General features: G+C 28.1%; 1 protein-coding gene and 1 long non-coding RNA gene across 10 annotated transcripts; one reads left to right on the top strand and one right to left on the bottom strand.

Annotated features, from left to right (window-relative positions):
• Positions 1 to 1,580: 1,580 nt before the first annotated feature.
• LOC101240241 (uncharacterized) lies at positions 1,581 to 24,598 on the top strand. Of its 9 annotated transcripts, none has more exons than XM_065800580.1 (8): positions 1,695 to 1,930; positions 4,666 to 4,804; positions 21,241 to 21,301; positions 22,173 to 22,268; positions 22,980 to 23,236; positions 23,353 to 23,431; positions 23,622 to 23,747; positions 23,992 to 24,598. In XM_065800580.1, exons 3-8 carry the CDS (start codon positions 21,251 to 21,253, stop codon positions 24,478 to 24,480), a joined length of 1,098 nt encoding a protein of 365 aa, XP_065656652.1. In that variant the 5' UTR covers positions 1,695 to 1,930; positions 4,666 to 4,804; positions 21,241 to 21,250; the 3' UTR covers positions 24,481 to 24,598. The 9 variants fall into 9 exon arrangements, with proteins under 9 accessions (XP_065656656.1, XP_065656652.1, XP_065656651.1 ...); XM_065800578.1 differs by lacking the exon at positions 21,241 to 21,301 and adding an exon at positions 4,521 to 4,566 and having other exon boundaries at positions 1,830 to 1,930; XM_065800581.1 differs by lacking the exon at positions 1,695 to 1,930 and adding an exon at positions 4,526 to 4,566.
• Positions 20,488 to 21,161, bottom strand: LOC136082033 (uncharacterized). Its single transcript, XR_010639356.1, has 2 exons — positions 20,958 to 21,161; positions 20,488 to 20,813 (listed from the first exon to the last, which is right to left on the bottom strand). It is a non-coding gene; the product is annotated as an uncharacterized LOC136082033 (long non-coding RNA).
• Positions 24,599 to 25,245: the final 647 nt, after the last annotated feature.

The following is a 25,245-nucleotide window of genomic DNA, read 5'->3' as shown; positions in this document are numbered from 1 at the left end:
TCACTGTACATTTTTTTTGCAAGTTCTACTACTCGCTATAATTTTATTTGCAAGTTCCACTACTCGCTGTAACTTTATTTGCAAGTTCCACTACTCGCTGTAAATTTTTTTTGCAAGTTTGACTACTCGCTGTATATTTTTTTTGCAAGTTCCACTACTTGCTGCATACTACATATATATATATATATATATATATATATATATATATATATATATATATATATATATATATATATATATATATATATATATATATATATATATATATATATATATATATATATATATAAATTAGTAAAAAACACTTATCTAACTTTTTCTTCAAATTGAAGTTTCACCATAGCTGGATCATCAGGAGGAGTTCCTGAGAACTCTTCCTGATTATCCAGCAATGGTGAAGCTTCAAGTTGAAGAAAAATTTAGACAAGTATTTTTTACTAATTTATTATTGCTCTGTTCTTTAAGAACATTAAGCACTCTATTTGTAAAATACACTAACATAATTTACATATATATTGTGCAAGACTGTCATTGCTCTATCGGAATCATATCATTCATAATTATTATTGATATAGTATGTATTAAATATATATATATTATATTATAATATATATTAATATATACTATAATATAGTATATATTAGGTATATAATATAGTATAAATATAATATACTATAAATAGTATATTAAATTTAATATACTATAAATATATTATATATGTCTATATATTTTTAAACAAATATTAGTATATTATTAATATATGATATATTCTAAATACGTAAAAAAGCAATATATTATATTATTAAATGATATAAAGCTTTTTAAAAATGTAATAGTATGATTGGACTGAGCAAAAAACATGTATTATTGATTTAATATATAATAAATGCTATTTTGACATTGATACTTTATAAATGTAATATTAGTACTTATATCACAAAATCACTTTATAGAAAAATCACATAAATTTTTTAATAATAATTATTATTGGCTTTTAAAAACGAATATTCAATATCCTTCAGTACCCCCCCCCCCTCTCCCCCAAACAGAAGTCGGAAAAACAAAATTTAGGTACCAAAAGTGAGGGTAAAAATAGGGTATCTGCTAGTTAAAATAAATTCTTGAAATTTGGCATGTGCATAGAAAACGTATAAACTTAAAAAAATAGGATATAGGGAATAGGATAGAAAAAATATATAGGGATATAGGGATATAGGGATATAGGGATATAGGGAATAGGATAGAAAAAAAAAAGATGATATCTTCAACATTTACTAAGCACAAGAAGTACAACACACTTTTTGATATCAATAAATAACACTTTAACTTTCGTCAATATAATAAAAAAATACTCTTTAAAAAAGTTCAACCATTCTACTTTTGAAAAAACTTTTAAGTTAATATAAAATTCTAAAAAAATATGCTACAAAACATCATCCTACCATACTGCCTAAACGCCAAGTTTTAAAAACGTGGAACAGTTTTTTAGCACAAAAATCGGTTCCGTTAAACGCGGGATTTAACATACCGAATATATGTATATATAATTATATACATATATACTATATATGTAAAAATTATATATATGTGTGTGTATATATATATACATTATATAAACTTAATAAATCCCATTTATTAGTTTAAACTAATCTCAATTTTATATGGCCATATAAATCCTACTTTTTTTCTAGACTTAAAGGAAGTTGTGATAAAGGAAGTTGTGATAAATTGTAGATCTACTGTTATCACAATTTCCTTTAAAAAAGACTGCTGGATCATCAACATCGTCTATAGACGATGTTGATGATCCAGCAGTCCATGTTCAGCCTAAAAGCTTATCCACTAATAAGATTGAACATTTAAAACAATGGTTAATATATCGTGGAGATACAGTGCAAGGTGTTAATACTCTCAAAGATGCACAATTAAGGTATGACTTTTTTTAAATGCGATTAAGGTATAGTTTTAATAGCTAAAGTTTTACTCGATTTTTTGGAATTCAATACTTGCGCAATACTATATCTATTGTATCTTTTTTTGTTATTCTGTTATTAAAAACTATTATTATTATATAACTATATATTACTATAAAATTTAATATTGCTGAATTAAAAATTTAATTTATAGAAAAATTGCTTATGAAAAAAAAAATTTTTTTTGTCAGTTCTCTTTTAAATTAATTAATTCTTGAATAAATAAATAACAACAATTTAAAGACATTTCATGTCGGTTTGAAATTTGATTTGAAATAATAATATTATTTTTAAATGTTTAATTTTCATGTTTAAAACATAATTTTTTTAAGGTATTGAGCTATATCAATATGGGTACATCAGAAATAATTGTTGATCCTACGCCAGAAAAGAAATGGCTTTTTAAAAAAGCTGAAAAATTAAAATTAAAAATTAAACCATTTACTGATCTAAACGCTTGTGATATCAGTTGTCCTGAATTATTTCAACCGGAACTACTTAACTTAAATCAATCAGATGGTTGAACAAAAAGTCTTGAAGATATACCACTTTTTACAATAAAAAATATTCTAAAATATACCAAAGATGTTAACTTCAAAGTAATTTCAAAATCAAAAATTTTGAAAAAAAAATTTCAAAGAGGTGAACAGTTTGTTGAAGAAAAATTTATTGATTTAAGTTCTGTATATACTAAGCAGAGCAATGGTTCTGTTCTGTTCCACAAAGTAGAGGCAGAATAGAAAAACCAATGATAAATAATCTGCAAATAAAATCCTCACAAAGCAAAAAACTGAAACAAGATCAAAATAAAACAACTACTGAAAATAAAGGGATTGTATCTACTTTGCATAATACATGTGAATCATCAATAGAAAAAAATAAGGAAAAAAATTCTAACTTAATAAACAAAATCTCAATTATTAGCCCTGATTTACATTTTATCGGAATAGTTAATCAGAATTACCAAAATAACATTAAAACAAATTTTGGCATGATGCCAGAAGGGTCTGTACTTGCTATTCATGCACCAATAATGCAACCAAACTTTAAAGTATATTCAAATCTTAAAGATATAACAAATATGCCTATATTTAATAGCTATAAATATCCAAGTTACCCATTTAACAACAATGATTGTAATCTTGATGAGTATTTACAAAAAGCAACAGATTTAAAGGCATTAAAACTAATTGAATCACTAAAAATTAATAGTGATGACATTAATCAAATTGAGAGATTGACACGCAATCAAGCTCGTTGTTCACTTTGGTTTGAAAAAAGAAATAACCATTTTACATCATCATTGTGCAATAAAATAAAAAGTGTAAAGGGTGAAAAGGAGCTTAAAACACAAGCATACAATATTGTGTTTCGAAAACACAAGCATACAATATTGTGTTTCGAAAAGCATACAATATTGTGTTTCGAAAACACAAGCATACAATATTGTGTTTCGAAAACACAAGCATACAATATTGTGTTTCGAAAAGATAAAAATATTGGTAACAATATTGCCCAAAGGAAAATGAATCATGGTAAGTTTTATAAACCAATAGCAATCTCCAATTACGAAAAATATCTCTTGTCTGAGAATCATGTTGTAATTATTGAACTATGTGGACTAGCAATTGACAAGAATAATTTTATTCTTGGAGCAACTCCAGATGGAAAAGTTCAAGTTTTCGGAATCATAGAGGTAAAATGTAATGAAGAATATAAAAATGTTGACCCCAAAGACATTTGTTTTATGTCTAAAAATGTATTAAATACAATGAATGAACTGAATTGATCACAACATATGAGGACCATAGTTATTATGACCAAATACAAATGCAGTTAGCTTTAACATCTCAATCATGGTGTGACTTTATATTTTATATTAATAAAGGAATGGTTATTGATCGTGTGCAGTTCTTTAGTGAAAAGTGGGACAAGCTAAAAAAAAATATTCTTGATTTCTATTTCATTCACTTAAAAAACCTTGTTGACCATTCAAAAAATAACTTAGAAAGTGCTCTATTTGTTGATGAAATTAACATAATAATTGAGTAAAACAATATTTCAAAATAATTGTTATTTTTAAATTATTCTTATTATTTAAAAGTAGACTTTTTAACACCTTCCCCCCCCCCCCTTACATTCTTGTATACAGCTGTATGCTTTTAACAACTCTTCCCTTCCTGTTTTACATTAATTTTGTTTTTTAACAAATCCGGGCTCTGGTTGATGTTTTATCTCAGAGTACTGCTTTTTTTAGTATCACCTAGGGTGATTGACTTATGCAAATTGTTATCTAAAATTTTATTTCAAACAAATTTTCAACTTAGTTTTAATTTTTAATCTTAGAATTTTATTTTATTTTCTTAAGTGGTTTTTTATTACGTCATATATATTATAATATTAAACTTAACTAAAAAATTGTTGCTTTTGGATTCTATTTGCATACTACTTTAAAGATTCAGATCATAAATCATTAATGTCAGTAAATATGCAAATATAATATTTATTAAAGATTCTGTATAAGTTTTAAATCTGTTTACAATTTAGTTCTGAATAGAGCTAACAAATGTTATTTGTTATTTACAAGATAAAGGTAATAAACATTTAGAATAATTATTCATTTTAATTACTTTAAAGGAAAAGAACATTGATGTTAAAAGTTCAAAAATAACTTGTCAAATTTTCTTTGTAGTGATGCTATGTGAGTCAAGCTACTAAAAGCAAACACACTTTTAGAAATGATTTCAATAGTTTAACATCTGTCCAGGTAAATGAAAAACTTCAGATATGCGGTGATAGAGATTTTAAGAATCAAGCAACTAAATTTGAAGGTATTATTTTATTACTTACTTGGCATTTTTTTCAATTCTAAGAATAAAACTAATGAAAATGTTGCCTTGGCTATTCTGTTCATAAATTAGACATTTATAACTTGTCTAACTCATTTAACGAAGTGCACCAACAAGAAGGTAAGCCATAGGGCTTTGCACTCCATCTGTAAATTGTCATGTTGTTGCCTAAGGTTAGCTCTCCATTTCTGGATACTTTCCTTTTCTTGATAGGCAGTTCATGTAAAGTATTAGTATTGTTGCCTAAGGTTAACCTTCCATTTCTGGATTCTTTCTTTTGCTTGAAAGGCACTTTATGTATAGTATTAGTGTTGTTGCCTTAGGTTAGCCCTCCATTTCTGGATTCTTTCCTTTTCTTGTTAAGGCAGTTATAGAATCTTTTTCAAGTTTTTTATGTTTTTTTTTTTTTATTTCTTAATAAATATAAGATAAACTTAAATACAAAATAAAATACACTAATATAGTTAAAAAAAAAAGGTAATTATTAAAGTAACATTAAGTAAAAAACACTAAATCAGACAAAGTATTTAAAACTCTTTCAACATCAGGAGTTATTTTTTTGATAAATAAGATATTTTTAAGTTTTTAAATTAAATTATTTATTTTTTTTGAATTTTTTATTACTTTGTATTTTTTTGTATTTTTTGAATTTTTGTCTTTTTCTCTCTGTTTTCTAAATTCTTAACAAAATCGTTCTAAAGGCAGTATGCAGCATCTTTACGTTTCTTCGCTTTACTTTACATGTCAGCTCTCTGGTACTTCCTATATATATATATATATATATATATATATATATATATATATATATATATATATATATATATATATATATATATATATATATTTATATATATACATATTTATATATATATATATATATATATATATATATATATATATATATATATATATACAGGACTCGAATTAACGTAAAAAATCTAATCGCGATTTTTTTGTTGCTTATAACCCCTCCTCCACTCCCGCCGGAGAGGAGGGGGCATTATTTATTTTAACTTATTTATAATAACATATATAATAAGTCTCATTTTTGCATAAGTTATCATATCATTTACGTTCAGGGGTTGTAAAGTAGCTTTAGTTATAATTTACATTATTACTATTATTAATTGCATTAAATCTAACGGCTGTATTTTTGTAAAATCAATGAACTTGATATAATCTTCTTTTAATTAATTATTTCATTTTCTATTTTATTTACATATTTTAAACTGTTTAAAACAACTAGAATATTTAATTTTCTATAAATTTTTAACAGTAAAAAAAATTATTTAAAACTCTAACAAAACAATCTTTAAATTTGAAACAGTTATAAAAAACTATTAAAAATGACGAAAACATTATCGTGATAAAACGTTAAAACTTAACATTTTCACGAAAATCCGCACAATCACAAACAAGAATGATAATTAAATTCTTATTAAGTAAGTTTTCTTATCTAAGTAACCTTATCAAATTCCCATGATATTTCTATATATTGCTTTTTCATTCAATGTATTTTTTAATAAAAGTTAGCGTCACTTTTTTCATTCAATAAAATAAAGCGAAAGAAAAAAATGTGTCTAAATAATAGAATCTTTTACTTAGATCTAATACTTTTTTTGATTGCTAATAGAAAAAGTATTAGATCGTAATCGTAAATATTTTGATCGTTTTGTAATCCTTTCACTAGTTTAATGCTTAAAATTTTTCAGGATTTTTACTAACAAAAAATTATTTTTACTAAGCAAAAAATCATACGCCATTACAAGTTATTATTTAATATTTTAATTTTAAAGGGTTACAATGCACTAAAATAAAATTAAAAGTTGTCACAGTTTTCTTCCTTGCTTTCACTTTCTTCCAAATCCGATATTGTAACTGTCGCTAGATCAATGTTTTTCCTGACTTTCTTTTTCTTTTTTCCGGATAACGATGAAAATTTGCTGACAATCGTCAGCTTTATCATTTTACCATTCGTTCATAGCAGTATCAGGCTCAAATTTGTCAATCTCAGGACCTTCTTCACTTATCCGAAGTAGAGATTCTAAGAGATCTCGTCTAAGACAACTTCTCCAATCATTTTTTACGCGATTCATACATGAAAACATTCGTTCTACTTTCGCATTTGTAAAAGGATAAATTAAAAATAGTTCAAAAATATCAAGAATAGTTCGGCATTCTTCGACCAAATTTGATTTGGAAAAAACATTTTCCCAAATTTTCAAATAATACTCAATTTGATTGTTACTCATTTTGATTGTTATGATAGGAAACATGTATGCTTTTAAAATGATCCACTCATGAAGTATATTATTCAAATCACATCCTACACCAATTAAAAATTCAGAAAAATGTTCAACAACTTCACCAATAGCTTTATCGCCAAAAGTTCCATCATTCCCATTTAACGGCCAGTTATAAATGTCAAGTAAAGCTACCAAATGTATAAACAATGGTGATTTTTGGAGAGATTGAAAAGGGCCTTCCATACATATGGTAATATTTGCAATAATTAGCTTGTACTCCTGATTCGAATAGGTATTTAATCGTTTGTTTTTTATAAATTTTTCCTTCCTTAAACCGTCGGTCTTTTTCCTGCATTTGAACATTTTTGCTAGTTGATTTTCTAAATCTTTTATTTTTCTTTCTTTTACTTTATGCTCCGCTTTAAAAAAAAAATTTTCGTTACAGAAGTCACTGCAGTTTTATACTGTAAAAGAACACTAAATATTCGCGAATAGAGTATCAATCTTCTAAAATAAAAAAAGAATAATCACGAAAAAAAGAAAGATCGCGAAAAAATTAATTCTAAGAAAAAACTAATCGCGAATATATATAACTCTTATATATGTATATATATATAAGAGTTTATTAAAGTATATAAGAGTTATAGAAGAATTTTGATATATTTAACTGTGACAATTTTAAATGCTTTTAAATTAGCTTACCTGTTCAATTTAATTTTTGATAATTGTATCTTGGAAATTTGACAACAAAGCAGCTACTGAAATAATTTGATTTAAAGAACCCATCATATTCATAGGGATAACATAATCAAATATATGATAACACTTTAACCTCTGTATCATTCTCTCCAAATGGATTCTTTCATTTGCAATTTGTTGACTTAAAACTAGGCAACTCATTCTATTATCTCCTAATGAGGGTAGAGCTCTAAAACTCAGTTTTATGCTTCTGAGGCCGGCTGGTAGTTAGGTTTCCCGAACTCTGTGGTAGCTCTCAGAGAGGCTGATTCCATCAACAGCTGAAAAATTATCAAAGTATTAACAGTGCCATGTTGCGCATGGATGGTGTCCCTGTTTGTACTTTTGGTGTGCATTGCGGAGCCCTTTGTTACGGCTTAGGGTTTATTAGTAGTAATGAGGCAATTGCTTGGGCTATTAAACAGTGTTCTGAGTACTATCTATGCTTTGAGTCAAGTTCTTCAATCTAATTTAAAAATGAATAAAGTACCAATAGTCACATGCTTGGCCTGGGCATTTACATTCGTAAGAATTCACCCATTTGTCATGAAATTAGGTTTGAATCCACACACTATTCTTTCATGTGCTTTCGTTTAGCACTACTCTCCTTCATCTCAAGACTGCACTCTTTTTGATGTTATTTCTGATCATATTGACCAAGCCCTCTCTCTTTATCCATCAGCTAATATAGTTGTTGTCGGTGACTTTAATGCTCACCACTCTGAATAGCTTGGCTCTAGTGTCAGTAATTCTGCAGGCATTAAAGCCCACAACTTTTGCCTTTCTCAATCCCTAACTCAAATAGTCAACTTTCCAACTTGCTTTCCTGACAACTCGAATCATTTACCTTCACTACTCGACTTATGTCTTGTTTCTGATCCTAGTCAGTGCTCAGTTTTTCCACATTCACCATTCAGTGCTTCTGATCACAGTTTGATCTCTCTAAAACTAATATCTCATTCTTCTTCATCACCTGAATCCCCCTATATCAAACCTCGTATAACTACAGTAAAGCTGATTGGGATTCTTTCCGTGATTTTCTTCGTAATGGCCCTTGGGTAGAAATCTTTTGTCTTCCTGTCAACAAATGTGCTTCTTACATAACTTCGTGGATTCAGGCTGGCATTGAATCTTTTGTTCCCTCTCGACGATTCCAGTTCATGCCTCATTCTCCTCCATGGTTTTCCTCACACTGTGCTGCTGTGATTGCCAATTGAAACCGTTACTTCCATATTTATCAGCAAAACAATTCTCCAGAAAACAGACGTCTGTTTATTACTGCTAGAAACAATTGTAAAAAGGTTTTGTTTAATGTCAAAACCCGCTATTCTCAGGTCATGAAATCTCGTATCTCATCTCAAAAATTAGGCTCTCGTGACTTCTGGAGAATCTTTAATAATATCAATAATAAGGGCAAATCTTTAATTCCACCTCTCTTGTGTGGTTCAGACTTTGTCACCTCACCTAAAGACAAAGCTGAATTGTTTGCTAAAAACTTTTCATCAATATCATCTCTTGATTCCACCAGTTGCAATCTACCTGATATTGCCAACAAACAGGTTGATCCATTGCTTGACATTCATATCACTCCAGCATCTGTATCTAAAGTGATTTCCTGCCTAGACTCTTCTACAGCTTGTGGCCTGGACAACATACCTGTTATTGTCTTGCAGAAGTGTTCTCTGGAACTGTCGTCTATACTCTCAAAACTATTCAACAAGTGCTTATCAGAGTCATGTTTTCCAGCCTGCTGGAAAGCGGCATCTGTTATCCCAATCTTCAAAAATTCTGGAGAGTGATCTGATTCGTCTAACTACCGTTCCATTAGTCTTCTTCCTATCATAAGCAAGGTTTTTGAATCTTTAATTAACAAACACTTAATTTCTCATCTTGAATCGAATAACTTACTTTCTGACCATCAATATGGGTTTCGATCTTCTCGTTCTACAGCTGATTTACTAACAGTAATAACTGATGGTTTTATTGTGCATTAGATAAAGGTGGAGAGGTTAAGGCCATCGCTCTTGACATTTAAAAAGCTTTTGATAAAGTTTGGCATGCTGGTCTTCTCCATAAGCTTTATTCCTATGGTGTATCTGGCAACATCTTTAAGATTATTGAATCCTTCCTTATCAATCATAGTATAAAAGTTGTCCTCGATGGACAGCACTCTTCTTCTTATTCTGTAACTTCAGGGGTTCCTCAAGGTTCTATCCTTGGCCTTATACTCTTTTTAATTTACATCAACGATCTTCCAGATATTCTTGCATCTAAGGTGGCATTGTTTGCTGATGATTCTACCGTTTATTCTTGTCATGATAAGAAACCAACATTCTCTGATTGCTTGGAGGGGGCTTTTGAGCTTGAAAAGGATCTCACTTCTGCTACAGCATGGGGCTCACAGTGGCTGGTGAACTTCAATACAGATAAAACTCAATTTTTTTCAGCCAATTGTTATCGCAATAATTTAGATCTTCCTATATTTATGAATGGTGATGTACTCAATGAGTCATCTACTTTTCATCATCTAGGATTAACTCCTACTTCCGATCTTTCTTGGAAACCATATATCAAATCTGTTGCAAAATTAGCATCTGCTAAGGTGGCATCTCTTTATCGAGCTCGTCACTTCCTTACTTCGGATTCTATTCTCTATATCTATAAATCTCAAATCCGGCCTTGTATGGAATACTGTTGCCATATCCGGGGCGGATCTTCTAACGATGCCCTTTCTCTTTTAGACAAGGTGCAAAAACGCATTGTAAACATAGTTGGACCTGCTCTTGCAGCCAACCTCTAACCATTGTCACATCGTCGTAATGTTGCTTCTCTTTCTCTATTCTACAAATACTATTATGGGCACTGCTCTAAAGAGCTAGCATCTCTTGTGTCATCTACTAAAATTCATTTTTGTGTTACTCATCATTCAATTAAGTCTCATCCTTTTTCTGTGGCTGTTCCTAAGTGTTCCAAAAACGCTTATTTGTCTAGTTTTTTTCTTCGAACATCAGCTCTTTGGAATTGGCTTCCTTCATCTTGCTTTCCTGATTCATATAATTTGCAATCCTTTAAGTTGTCTGTTATCTTGCTCTACAATCTTCATCTTTTCTCTTTCAGTAACTTCCAACTTTAATTAGTGGCTGCTTGCATCCTTGTTGGAAGCAAAGATGTTTAAAAAAAAAAAAAAATTGTTCTCTACCCCTCAAAAATGATGGTAAAGCAAGATTAACACCAATTGGTCTGAGGTATTCTGCTATTGTGAAGCCACAGTCACTCATTACACTTTCACCTGGATTCCATAATGCTTGACTTAAAAATCCACTTTAAATAACAATTTCTTTGTCAGAAATACTCCCTGGGTAGGGATTTGAAATCCACTCTCCCAGGTGCAATTCCAACTAAAACTTTAACTGTTGTGTGACTTGTAATCTGAATACATAATTTTGTGCATAAATAATTTAGATGGTGTTTCCACCTTAAACTCTACACAGTCAATGATACACTTCACAGTTGGGAACTTTTCCTTCATTGGTTGCGGCATTGTTTTTGTAACTTGCTCCATACTAGGCCATATGCAGATTGATCCAAGTCTTATATACATAAAATTTATCCATGTATTTACAGTATTTGAGACTGTTCCTTCTGAAATTTTGTATAAAAACAATAAATGACGAAGATCAAAATTCCTGCGTAAACGAGTCAATGTTAAAATAAATGCATTAAGTGGCTTTAATGCTCTTGGACGTCCGGTGGACGAACTTTTTTTTTTTTTTCGGTTGTATAAAATTATGTTTCTTCCATTTTCACCAGGATCTAAAAGTTCTAAAACAGCTTTTAAAATGTTAATTGATGGAAATCCAGTATAACGATTACAACTTTCATCATTTTCCATAATATGATCAGTGAAACAAATTCAACATACACCTAGAAATTCATTACTCCTTTCTAAATCAACCTTTAATATGTGGTTCTCCTTTTCCAGTTCATTTAAGCGCTTTTTTAAATCATTTCTTTCGTCCTCTACTAATTCACCTTCAGCAATATCAATTTTAAAGTCTACTTTCTCTAGTGGTGCTGACAATGATGTCGATAAAGAAGAATCTATTTCTATAACTGGCATTAAAAATGATGTTGATAAAGAGGAATTTACTTCATTTAGCGGCGGTAACAATAGTGTTAATGCAAACAAAACGTCATTGAAATTTTGAAGTTGAGGCCTGCATACTTTCTTTAAATATTGTCTGAAACTTGGTGGTTTTCTAGATGTATCTGCCACTGAAAAGTTATTCCATGAGTGCAATATCGACCTAGTACCTTTTATAAGTCTTATCCGTGTACCACCAGGGGTTCTATGCATCATTTCTTGTAAGAAATGCTTTTGACATAATTGAGTAGATTTTGTTATTTTAAAATTATCTTTATTTTCTTGTCTTTTTATCAAGTTGCACCAAATATTCCTTTCTCAAGTTTCGGCTGGAAATGTGAAAAAACTAATATTTTTTGGAACTCTAATTCTATCAAAATCAAAGCTATATGAAAAACATTCATAAGAAGCACATTGCGACCTAGATGATATCGACATTTTTAAATATCGTTGATTTGTTTTGCTTGTTACAAACACTGCATCGTTTTCACGGAATGCTTTATGAAAAGGTCTATTAAAAAGGGAGGAAAAAAATTTTAAGTTTATTTTTAAAGATCTAAAAAGTATTGGATATATCAAAATTTGGTATAACAATTTTATTCCGAAGATATGGTGCTCAAAATGTTATGCAAAATTTGTTAAATCTTGTTCTGCAAATTGGTTCATATACAAAATTTTTATTTCTAAGTAACCTTCTATTAATCGGTTTTAGAGAAAAAAGGTCTTTAAAGATAGGTATAGTTAAATCGTTTTTCCACATGTAAATAAAGCGTAAAATGTTATAAACATTGAGCTCGTAAATATTAAGTATTTTTATCTCCATAAATAATAGTTTGGAATGAGTAAAACGATCCGCAAAGTTAATCAATCGGATAGTATGCTTTTGACAGCGATAAAGGCATTTTAACTTACTTTTTTCGGTGCTTCTCTAAGCTATGTTGGCATAATTTGTATACATGTGAATAAATGAGTAATAATAATTTGGCTTAAGGTTTTTTTGTTTAAATATGATCTAGATTTATATAAGACTCCGTTACTTTTAGATGTTTTGAGCATATATAGTCATTATGCGGTTTCCATGTGATGTTCTTGTCGAGAACCACTTCTAAAAATTTAGTAAAAAAACCTCTTTTTATTTCGACATCAATAAAAATTTTTGTGGTAAATAGCGTTTTTTTAGAGAGCGAATGGAAAAAAATCTACTTGGTTTTATTAATGTTAAGAGTTAACTTGTTACATTTGAACCAGGTAGATATGTTTTTAAGTTCATCCTTCATTGAAGAAAAGAGTTTGGATATGTCATTATTAGTCAGGAATAAATTAATGTTGTCGGCAAACATGATACTCATTAAGTTTAAGGCTTTATTTAAGTCATTTATGTAGGTTAAGAACAAAAGTGGCCCCATGATAGAACCTTGAGGAACACAGGAAATATTTAGAAGATTGCTTTGGTTATAGTTATTATTAAAAACAAATTGTTTGCGGTTTGATAAGTAACTTTGAAGCCTTTTTATAGTTATATACTTTATTTCGTAGTATTTTAGTTTTTCAAGGATTTCATGGTCGACAGTATCGAAAGCCTTCAATAAGTCAATAAAAACACCTAATGTTAATTGGGATCTTTAAAAGGAATTTGAGATTTCTCGTATAAATTAGATAATTGCATGTTTAGTGGAATTATCTTTTTAAAACCAAATTGATTATTATATAAAAGATAATTGGAAACAAGATAATTGAATACTCTATTGTACATAACACAAATAGCTCCTTAAATTTGCGAAAGGGCCCCTAAATTTTCAACCGGGCCTTCCGATATTGCTGGCAATCCCCCCTTCCCCCACCTCCCATTGGGGTGTGAGGAAGTCTAGCCACGGCTCTGTTTATATGTAATTACAATGAAATGAAAAATTAAAGTATTTTCTTTTTCTGATAATTACACCCACTCCTCTTTTTTTTGTGACTCCCTTTTTTGCATGACGTCTTCTATGGATGGCTTATTATTTATGATTTCTTAGTGCTCAAATCAGTCAGGTTCATAAAACATATAACAAGATTTTTATTTTGATATTTAAAACCGAAAAATTCTGCTGACATGGAGACTGCAAAAAAGAATGGTGGTAATTGGTGTGTGGCAAACTCTCCCACTCTCTATTGTTGTGTTCTGAAATCCAATGAACTTAATATAATTTATGACAATCGAATCAACTATAAAGCATTTCTCAAAATTTTTTGCATTAAGAAATTTAATTATTATAACTTGTAAGAATAAATTTAGTAAAAAGGCAATTAAGCTATAAGTTTTATTTGTACATATGTACATATATTAGGGTGCATTGAAAAACAGAAATTTTTTAAAACTGTCTTGTAATAGCTCGAAATATATGCGATATAATAAATTATCACTTGATTTAAAAAAATTTTGAAATAAAAAATATTTTTAGAGGTGCCCCAAGTCAATCGAACATTTACAGGTTCCCTAATATTTTTGATAAAAAAAAGTTATACAAAAGTATTATATATAGGTAAAACCCTGGTCAACCTGGTACTCAAAAGAAATTTTATAAAAGGTTTAAAAATAATATTTGTTTCATATAAAATTATTATTTTGAATTTTGAATTTTATTGCATAATAACTATGGCTTTTTAACTAAAAATAAAAAAAGTTCATTTTTACAAGTTTTTTGATATTTTTTTTTTCGATATGTTTATTTATAAAACATTATTTTCGAACTTTTTATAAAATTTTACTTCTTTTGAGTACCAAGTTGACCTAATTTTGAAGAATTTTTTCCCCAGAATATTTGGGGCCATATAAATGTTCAAGGGTCTTGGGGCACCTCTAAAAATATTTTTTTTTTCAAAATTTTCTGTTAATCCAGTGATATTTTATTATATCGCATATATTTAGAGCTATTACGAGACAGTTTAAAAATTCTATTTTTCAATGCACCCTAACATACATGTACTTAGTATCGCATGAATTTTCTCAATTAAATAACAATCAGTTTGATATCAGAATAAACTTGGTCAAAAACAGATGTTGATTTTTACCAAATTAATTTTTTACCCCAATTAAACATTTTAATAACTATTTTTGTAATGTATTGTTTAGACAAAGAAAAAAATTTTTAATTTCAAAATATGCAAAAAACGCAAAAAATTTTGATTATATAATTGTTACAATCTTTTTCAGTTATTTGTATTTTATGACAGTAAATCTAAATAAAATACGTATTATTTCGAAATAAAATCCTAAAATTGTCCTGCATCACACATGTTTTTAAAAAATGCGACCTATCTTTTTTTTAATAAATTTTTAATAAATTAACATATTATTTTAAATAAAATGCTTCATAATTTATAAAACAACTTTAACATAAATTTAAAAAAATGCAGTAATTAGATTTAGTTTTATAATAATTTTTTTATAAAACTGCAATTATATCCATCTTAACCCTGGTAGCAGGAAAGAATCCCTCAGGAAAATATCCCCCGGAAAATCCCCCAGGAAAAATATTTCCTTAGAAAAAATTCCCCAGTATTTTTTTTTTACAGCGCATAAAATAAACGATATATCAACATAATAGTTGTTTATAATATAAATGTTTTATACATATCATAATACAAACAGAACCTTAATCCTTCATTTTTCATAAATCTTGCAAATTGGTAGACCATACAAGGAGTGTACATACATCGACTGACAAATAGGTAGAATAATCAAGGAGTTTACATACATTGACTGATAAATAGGTAAAACATGCAAAGAGTGCAGCCACATTGACTGAGGGTTTTTGTTTGGGCAGGCAATCTATCAATTTCAAAACAAAAAATTTTTTTTAATTTTAATTTTTGCGGGGGATTTTTTCGTAGGGGATATTTTCTTTGGGGGATTTTATTATCCTAGAGCTCTTAACCCTTTAACTTTATAGCACGACACCGGAAACCGCTACTTTGTATTTGTATTTTATAGCACGACACCGGAAGCCGCTACTTTGTATTTGTACTTTGTAAGTAAACAGCGTAACTTTACCTTTACAGCGTAACTTTACTTTTACAGCGTAAAAGTTTAGCGTAAATTCACTGAGTAAAGTGTAAGTAAACAGTGTGTAACTAAGTGTAAGTAAACAACATACTTTGTAAGTAAACAACGTAACTTTACCGCATAACCTTAAACCGTTACTTTGTAAATAAACAGCTTAACTACCGCATAACTTTATTAAAAACATTAATATATAAATTATAAAAACATAAACATAAACAACACTACCGCATAACTTTGTTAAAAATAATAATATACAAATTATATAAACATTAGTCACAATGTACTTTTTCCGATAAAAATATATTGTGACTGTTTCATAAAATAATATTATAAAAAGGTTAGTCACTTTAAGATAAAATATAAAGGCATTAAACGTCACTTGAAAAACGTCAAAAATTACTCGTTTTATGGTTTTGACTTTTAGTAAATCGTTTTATACATTTTTGTTAACTTAAAATGACAGGAAAGTAGTCGAATAAGTCAGCTATTAATAATAAGTGGTCGAATAAGTTGTTAATGTACAAATTTTTATGTTTTTAAAGTTGTTAACTATAATTTGATCAATTCTAGTAGCTTTATTTTTTTTTCCTTCTAGTCTATTTGTAGTTATGATAACATTAAAAAAATTCTGACTTTCTAATTGTTGTCATAATGAAGCAAAATTCAACACATTTTTTTGTTTATTTTGCTAAAAAATATAATTATATTTTTCAATTATATCGTCAATCATATCGTCAATCATATTTTTATTTGTAATTAAGCTTTTTAATTGTTTGCTAAATATTTTTTTATTAACAGAAGTATATGACGAACACAAATGAGTTTTTGCAAGAGGCATAACCTCAATAACTAATAATTCAAAGAGGTGCGCCTTTAGGAAAAGTTCTTTACATAGTTTGAATCTAATTACTTATGAATAATATGATTCTACTCCTCCACCTGCTTTTACAGAGCCTCTGATTTAATGAAAACTACAAAATTATTAAATTAAAAATTAAAACTATTTTAATTTTTCTATCTTGGTACAATGGTCTGTAAACACAATATGAAAGTTAATTTTGACGCTAAACAAAAGTTGTTTAATTTTCTAAAATAATCTAATACCCTAGACCAGAGGCGATTTTACGGGGAGGGTGTGATTTTCAAGTTATAGTCGGGTTTTTTCACGAATTCTTCTTATTCACGAAGTTAATCGGCTAGTCGACTAACTTCGTGAATAAGAAGAATCCTCAAAAAGTACCAACTGACTTCTTAAACTTCGTTTAAGAAGCCCCCCCCCCCCCCTCATTTTATTCGTAGAATTGCCTCTGCCCCTGACTGCATAACTCAGTTAAAAGTTAAGCGTGGTTTTTGTTGAGTATTCAAAACTCTCTTAAAGAAAACAAAAACAGATAGGTCTATCACCACCAGCCGAAAAACCGATTTTGATGTTATATTTTTATTAATGGTTTCACCGTTACGAAAACGTTATAAAATATTACAGTTAGTTTCCGTAACGAATGTGAAACCGGTAATAAAAGCACGCAACGCTTAAAGTTGGCTTTTAAATATAAAACATGTGTTAAACTCGAAATTGAAATGAAATGGCCGTGAATTCATTGTGTTTTTTGTTTATGCCTGGATCATGGCATGTCTGTACGGGTTAAATTCCGAAAGTGAAACTTTTGGAATTAAAACCCGTGATGTGTTTATGTTATGCTTTATGCTTAATAACACGACTAATTATATCAAAAAATATGAGTCATAAATAAATAATTGTTTTGAGTATCTCATGAAATTATTAAAAAGAAAAGGGTTATCGATGACAAGACTTCTGCGAGTTTCCATTGACTAAAGGTTTATTTTTTTTCATTTTAAAGACTTGTCTTCTCTTTTTACATCAATATTACTTTGTACATTAAGTATATCTTAATATTATTTCAATTTACTATTGTATTTAAGATCGTACTGATCTTATCATCACAACCTTTTACAAGTGTGTGTGTATAAACTACATCAAAACATAGCCGACAAAATAAAACGTAATTAAATATAGTAGTTCTAAAGAAAATATAAAATTACAACTAAAAGAACCTGAGCACATCATCCATTAGGATAATTAAATTTTTCAGTTTATATTTGAAATTATGTTTCAAGCATTCTGAATGTATTTGTAATAAAGGTATATTTTGTTAAAACTTGTAAAAACTATGTAGTTGCAAAAAGAAAAAAAAAAGAAAACCTAGTATCGGGTCGGATTAAAGTGTAGTTATCAGTAATATTTGATGAACTTCCAAAACAGAGGCATATATTTTTCATTCTCTCATTATATTAAAAATTGATGTTTAAATTTAAATGTTTTTCCAAAGTATTATAACAGAACGATTATTGTTAATTGCAAACTTTTCGCGCTCATTTTCTTTTTTCAGTTATCTTTTAAACAGTAATACTGATAATATATTTTTTCAGTAAAAATTGTTAAAAAAAGCTCGTTAATACAATTCCATAATGGCCGAAAAAATATTTAAAAATCAATAGTCTGGTCTCTTTTTTGTAACAACATAACTTCAGACAGGACAGTTTTCGTTGGCGTTCGGTGGCAATGGAAAACAATAATATTAATGGTATTTACTTATGGTATCAAACGCCATAAAACTTTGCTTAATAAAGATAATTACAATAAATATTGAAGCTTGGTTATGTATAAAATCCTACTGTTAACTGACTTATTATATAAATAATTTAACAGTTAAATTTTTTATACAAAACCAAACTTTAATATTTATAACCATTATTTTGATGAAAATACCATTTGGTAGAAACCATTTGAAATTTGAACTGTATTGCAGAAAATTTTAGGTTATTTGACGTTCAGGGTTAAACTAGGGTTTAATGAGGTTTGGAGGTTCCAAATTTTTCCATGGTAATGTTTTTTTTTTTTCAGTAGCGTATTGTTCGTCAAATCCTAAAGTTTTTAAATGTTTTTATCCAAAAAGATATTTTATTAGATTTTTTGCAATCTGATCTTTGAAACCATAACTAAAAATTATTATCTTCTTGGTGGCAATATTAATAACGTTCACAGGTCAAAGTCAAAGTTTAATGTCGCGTACTTTAATCTAGTTTCACATTTGTTATGGAAACTTACTATAAGTTTCTATAACGGTGAGACCATTAGTGGAGACTTAATACCTTAATTGCCGTTTTGGTAAATAGTAAATTTCACGGAATTGAAACCCTAAAGAATTCTAGACACGTGTTATTCTTTTTGTTTAAGGGGATTTTAAATACCCAACAGAAACCCAGCTTAATTTTTTACGGAATTGTGTCGGCTGGGTTGCAAAAGACTGGATTGCTTCAAAAAAATTTTGATTCATCTGCAATTCATCTGCAAATGAATCAAAACTGGACTACCATGGTAGTCGTAGACCAGTTTTGATTATTTTTTGATTTTGATTTGAAGCTGGGCTACGACTACCATAGTAGTTATAGTTCCTCTTTCATAACTGGTAAATCCAAAAGCATCTTTTGGTTTTTCTCATATCCTATATTCAAAACAATGCTTTGATTCACTTCAATGTCAATACATTTATCTTTATGTATTGAAATAATAAATCGATGCAATAAGCAGTGTGAGTTTTAGTTAGCTTATGTGTGAGTTGTTAATTAAAACACGAGTGTAAAGTATATTTTTAGCTATGAATACTTTTAAAACATAATTTGATACATTACTCCTGCTTTTTTCAACTACGCTTTTATAGGCAACCAAGTTGCTTGAATAGAAACGAAAAAATATATTTTAATTTTATGAAGAAAATTCAACGGTTCTGAAATTCACTTGTACTACTGTTACTAAATACTGTTATTACGAGAATTATTTCGATTAAAATTTATATTAATTTACATTTCTAGAATATTTCTAGAATATATGTTAACAATTCAATTAGTTAAAAAAATATTTCTATAAAATTATATAATCTTTATAAACTTCCTGTTTTAATTGTTTTTAATATTTTATTTGCAACATACAATGGTTGATAATGGAGGTATTATGAAAATAAAACATGAAAATAAAGAATGAATAATGTGTAATATCTTTGTTTTATTTTTATATGCGGTTTAAACTTTAAACCGAAGAACGAGATAATACCGTTTAATAAGCACTATTGTTCGTTTTAACCGCAATAATCCATTATCACAAAAACAAAAAGAAACGGATTGTTTTTGTTATTATAACGATGATATTTGCTTTGTGATTATATCGTACGATTGTTATGGATACTGAAACTTTAAAAAGTTTAGTAAGATTTCAGGATTGAAATATCTAAGATTGTTGCTCTAAGGAGGTGATTTTTATTTTTGATATACCAATGGAGTTCAATGGAAAAAAAGAATATCGCCAGACGAGTTTTATGCCAGACGGCACTTTTTTATAAGTACCATAAAAGTTTGTTACTAATAAAAAATAACTGCCAAACCTAGTCTTTCTTTAGTCTTTGAAATTCGCAAAAAATGTTAAAACCAAAATTCTCATTAATTATTAATTTAAACTAATACAAAAATTCACTTAAAAAAAAAAAAAACAACAACGCGAAACAACATCGAAACCAAAACTTTGTATAACCGTCGAATAATGGCTTATTTATATCTGTACGTATTTTAAAAGTCTGTTGGAAAACAATATGCAACGAAACTGTCAATAATATCAAATGAAAATTGTAAGCGTTTTTCCAAATGATTATAAAGAAGGTTTTATAAACAGCAACTCTAAAATAACCAACCTGTTATCCATCGAAACTACTCGTTTGGGAATGTTTCGCCTACTTGCTGTTCTTCTCTCTATGAGTAATAGTATAACTTTCATAATCCTGTTGAACTTCACTCACCAGTGAATATCTTTAAAGTTTCTGTTTATATATATATATTTTTTGATTTTTTATGCATAATTTAAGTATGTTAATTTAATATAAAATAAAACGTTACCATTATTTTTTCAACCGTGACCTAAACTAAAGTTGTTTCGTTTTAATTAATAAACGTTTCGTAAATGACTTCCAAGAAATGTTCTTTCGTTTTGAATTAAGTTTCTTGTAGTTGTTTAAAAGCGCATTTCAATTTTTGTTTTACTAATACTAAAAGAATTAATTCAAAAGTTATTAAATATATTGGATTTGAAATTTTATTTAACTTTTAAACGAAATCGAAACTTTATTTGATATTTTTGTTGTAATAATATTTTTTTTATCGACCAGTTTTTTTTAATAAGAATTCATATTATGGCAAAGATGTTAGACGAAGAAGAAATATCTACTCCAAATTATTTTAAGGTAAAAGTTTGTTATACCATCACGTTAGAAAAACTTCAGTATGTATATATACACTTAGCAAGTTTTTGTTTTTATTTAACGAAGTTTGCTTTGTTTTGGCAAAATTGACGTAATAGAACATTTGTTATTACGACGTTCTTAGATACGCAACGTAGAAATTTCTTTAAAATAAAAGCGTTAAAACCTTTACATTTAAAAGATAACTGTCCGATAATTAAACAGCGTAATACATTACAGTTATTAAATTGTTAATAATAACAGATACTTAAAAAAAAAATTTTCTACAATTAAAAACTTAAAGTTATGCTTATTTTGATCATAGTTCACATTTAGCAAATCATTTAGTTTATGTATTTCCTTTATTTCTTTTTCGATTTCGATGACAGCTGCGATGAAAGCAAATGTTTTTTGTTTGACAAACCGAAACTAGTAAGAAAAATGCACACTAAACCGCATTCGCGTCTTGCCGTGCGGTTTCTGCATGAATTGTACTTAAATATTTATTTTTCAAAAAAATATAAAAAATCGACTCTGATGTGAATGCTTTTTTTAAAAAAAAACTAAAAAAAAAAAAAATTTACGAGTTAAAATTTACTAAAGCGAGCTGAAGGATTATATAAGGTAACTTTGTAAGATATTTTTCAACTACTAACAAACCATTAATATAAATTACGAAATAAGTAGATTGCATATAAATTGCAAAACATTTATTTTTTTAAACCGTCATCAAACAATAATTCATTAGTCAGCAATCTTTTCTGTGACGTCAAGTCTCATTTTTTGTTCTACGCAAAATTGATTTTTTTTTTTTACTACCTGTACTCTGTTTTATTTTAAATTGGTTCTAATACGTGAATTATTCATATTATAGAATTTTCCTATGGAGAAAGTTGCAATACCTTTTCAAGAATCAATCTCACCTAGTTCGTCTTATAAAATGCGCGAAATAGACCGTCAGCTAAAAAAGGTAAATTAAATTTTTATTTATTTTTTTTGTTTTAAATCTAAAAATTTTTGGGCTTATTTTCATTTTCGATTTTACTTATTGGTGCTTTAAAAACTTAATGTAAACTGAAACATGGAAATCTAAAATGTAAATTTTAAATTTCCATGTTTCAAGCAAAAGGGGGCTTTTAGCGCCTTTAGAATACCTACATGCTCTAGCAGGGGGTTTGTCGAAAAAGTTAACAATGTAGAAATTATAAAGGGTACTAATACAGTCAAAAAGAAAAATCAACTTTTGAATTTTGGCTAAAATTGATAAAAAAAAAATTATATTTAAAAGAAAATGTTATTATTGAGTATTACTTAATGTATTTTATCAAAAACTTGACGAGTTTGCATAAAAAGTAGTATAAAATTTAGAAAAGAAACTTTCCTCTTTTTTTTTCATTTCTGGCTTGGTTTCAAGAGTATCTTTTAGCACTACTTGATGTCACGTCAAAGCAAGAACAGAAAATGTTACAATTTTGGGGGAATTTTTTGTGAAAATTAAATTTATTTTATGCTTAACTATGCTTTTTGTAACGGCCACTCATTTTTTTTAAACCCTCCATTCCGTTCTGGATTTTTAAAAACAAAAATGGTTTTATAATTACATTTAAGAATCTATAAATATAAAAATACACTGCGAAAACAATTAACGTCATTAATTACTTTAAAATTTTTTTCTTCTTAGTTTAAAAATGACGCAATTTTGTGTCAGGCGTTTACAGACGATGGCCTCGCGTGTACTTCGACGTGTGACGATTCATTTGAACGGGTATATAAAAATCCAATTACTGTTAACTGCAGTTCAGAAATTCAAGATTGTAAAAAAACAATTGAAGAACTTCTTCGTATTAATAATAGGTTAAATCTTGAGACTGCATTCTTGAAAAATGAGAATTCCATTCGTAACGATCAATTAAAGCAGCAACAAGCAACTATAATAAGGTAAAATATAAAAGTCACAAAATATAAAAGTATTTAGAAAAAGTGTCGTTATGTTTTTATTAGCGTTAAAAGTACAAAATTTCTGTGATTAATCCCTTTATTGATTTTATTTTTAGTTTACAGTCGGAAATCGGAAGATTAACGGAAAATCGTCACAACAATTCGTCAACGGATATGCAAGTTCTAAAAGAGCAGGTAAAAACGTTTTAACGGCTTTCTAATTTTACCAGTTACGTTTTAATTTTAAGAGTTAAATTAAAATTCACAGGTTTAGTTAAAAATTGACGCGTTAAGTTTTAGTTTACGGGTTAAATTTTGGTTTTACGTGGTTTTTCTCAACTTATTTGTTGTTTGTTTGATATCTCATATATTGCCTGTCATTTAGCTCAATGTTTATCACGAAGACTTTAACGCTGAAAAAAGGGAAAGATTAAAACTAAAGGAGCGAAACATATTTTTACAGACGCAACTAGAAGAAGCTAAAAATATACTAGAGAGTCAGCATAAAAAGGTTTATACATTTATGAATTTGTTTCTTTTTGTTGTTCATTTAATTTAGGGTCATTTTTTTGTTACAACGGATATTTTTTTGAAATAACGGGATAAATATCGAAAATTTCATCAATAATCTGCTCAAAAAGTTATAAAAGACTTATTTTTTTGGTATATAATTTACACAGTATGTAATTTAATTTTTGTGATATATATTAATACGATACTTAGTATACAATAATAAGTTTTTTTTACTAATTTAGTTGCTGTTGTATTCAGAAATATTTCCCGATTCTGTTAACCAGAAAATTAATCCTACTGTCTTTACGGTACCAAAATACAAAGTTAAAAGCACGCCAACTTCACCAAATTTAAAAGAATCAAGACATTTCACAACGAATGTAAATACCCGATTACAAGAAAACTTATCGCTTTTGCATAAACCTATACCTTTAAAAACTCCTTTGCGAAAATCTAATAGTAGCCATATTGAAACTTTCCGTTTTAAAGAAAATGAGTTAAATTTTTCTCCTTATTTATGCAAATCTAAAGAAGAAAGAAATTTCTCATCAAATAAAAACCTAGACTTGTTGTCGCCATCGCATTCCTGTATTGCAAACTCTGATAAAACTACGACTTTATATAGCGATAGCGACAGAAGATTTAACGAACATTTTTTTGAATTCGATGAACATTCAAATAGGTACAAAGACCTTGATTCTTTCTCTGATATTATATGTAAAAAGCATTAATTTTTTTTCGTTCTAATTAACTTATAACGCGCAATAATAAAGTAATTTTGTATATTAAATTTTGTAAATACCACTATTTTATAACTCTGAAAAAAGAAAATAGCAAATAATAAAGAAACGAATTGCTTTTTTTATATTGTTTCAAGCGGTGTTGGTAAATGGCGTAAATCTTCCACTTTTTTACTTCAGCAGTTGGCGGCTGCGCCTCAATAATTACTTAGAAAGAAAAAAGTGAATTCCAAAATTTAATTTCAATGATAAACGAACACAAAGCAAAAAAAATATATTCAAAATTATATATAACAGTTTTCAAATAAAAGAATTAAAAATTTTAAGAAAAATTTTTAGTTTTATATAATAAGAAAATATAAAATAAAAAATAAGAATTTTTTAAAAAACCGAATTCTTTAAATCTTTGCAAATAAAATGAAAATATACTGTACTATGTTTTAAATACCAATAATTAAATATTGCTCTAGAAGATTTCATGATTTGATGAATTAAAATTATTTCTTTTAGTTTTGATTTAAAAATATTTTTGTTTGCAAGCGTTTTGATGTTGTTTCTAACTACTATATTCCATAATTTGGGGCCTCTAGCTCGAGACGTTAGAATTATCTTGTTTTTGCAAACTGAGAAAATCGATGTCAAAGTTTGAGTTTGTTTGCTGCTAAATGGAAAAAATTATTTGGGAATTAAAGTTTATCGTTAGATTTACAATTATTCCGTTGTTTATTTTTAAATAAAAATGACGCTAACGCCCTT

This window comes from Hydra vulgaris, chromosome 06, assembly GCF_038396675.1.
Source record: "Hydra vulgaris chromosome 06, alternate assembly HydraT2T_AEP".
Lineage (NCBI taxonomy): Eukaryota > Metazoa > Cnidaria > Hydrozoa > Anthoathecata > Hydridae > Hydra > Hydra vulgaris.
Note: the sequence above shows the minus strand (reverse complement) of the source record. Positions and strands in the feature narration are given on the sequence as shown.

Bases quoted from the DNA above. Each gene is read 5' to 3' on its own strand.
- LOC101240241 (XM_065800576.1), top strand. From the start codon at position 20,684: ATGAAAATTGTAAGCGTTTTTCCAAATGATTATAAAGAAGGTTTTATA. The intron at 22,269-22,979 runs GTAAATTAAATT...TTTTCTTCTTAG, and splicing joins TAGACCGTCAGCTAAAAAAG to TTTAAAAATGACGCAATTTT. The intron at 23,237-23,352 runs GTAAAATATAAA...TTTTATTTTTAG, and splicing joins CAACAAGCAACTATAATAAG to TTTACAGTCGGAAATCGGAA.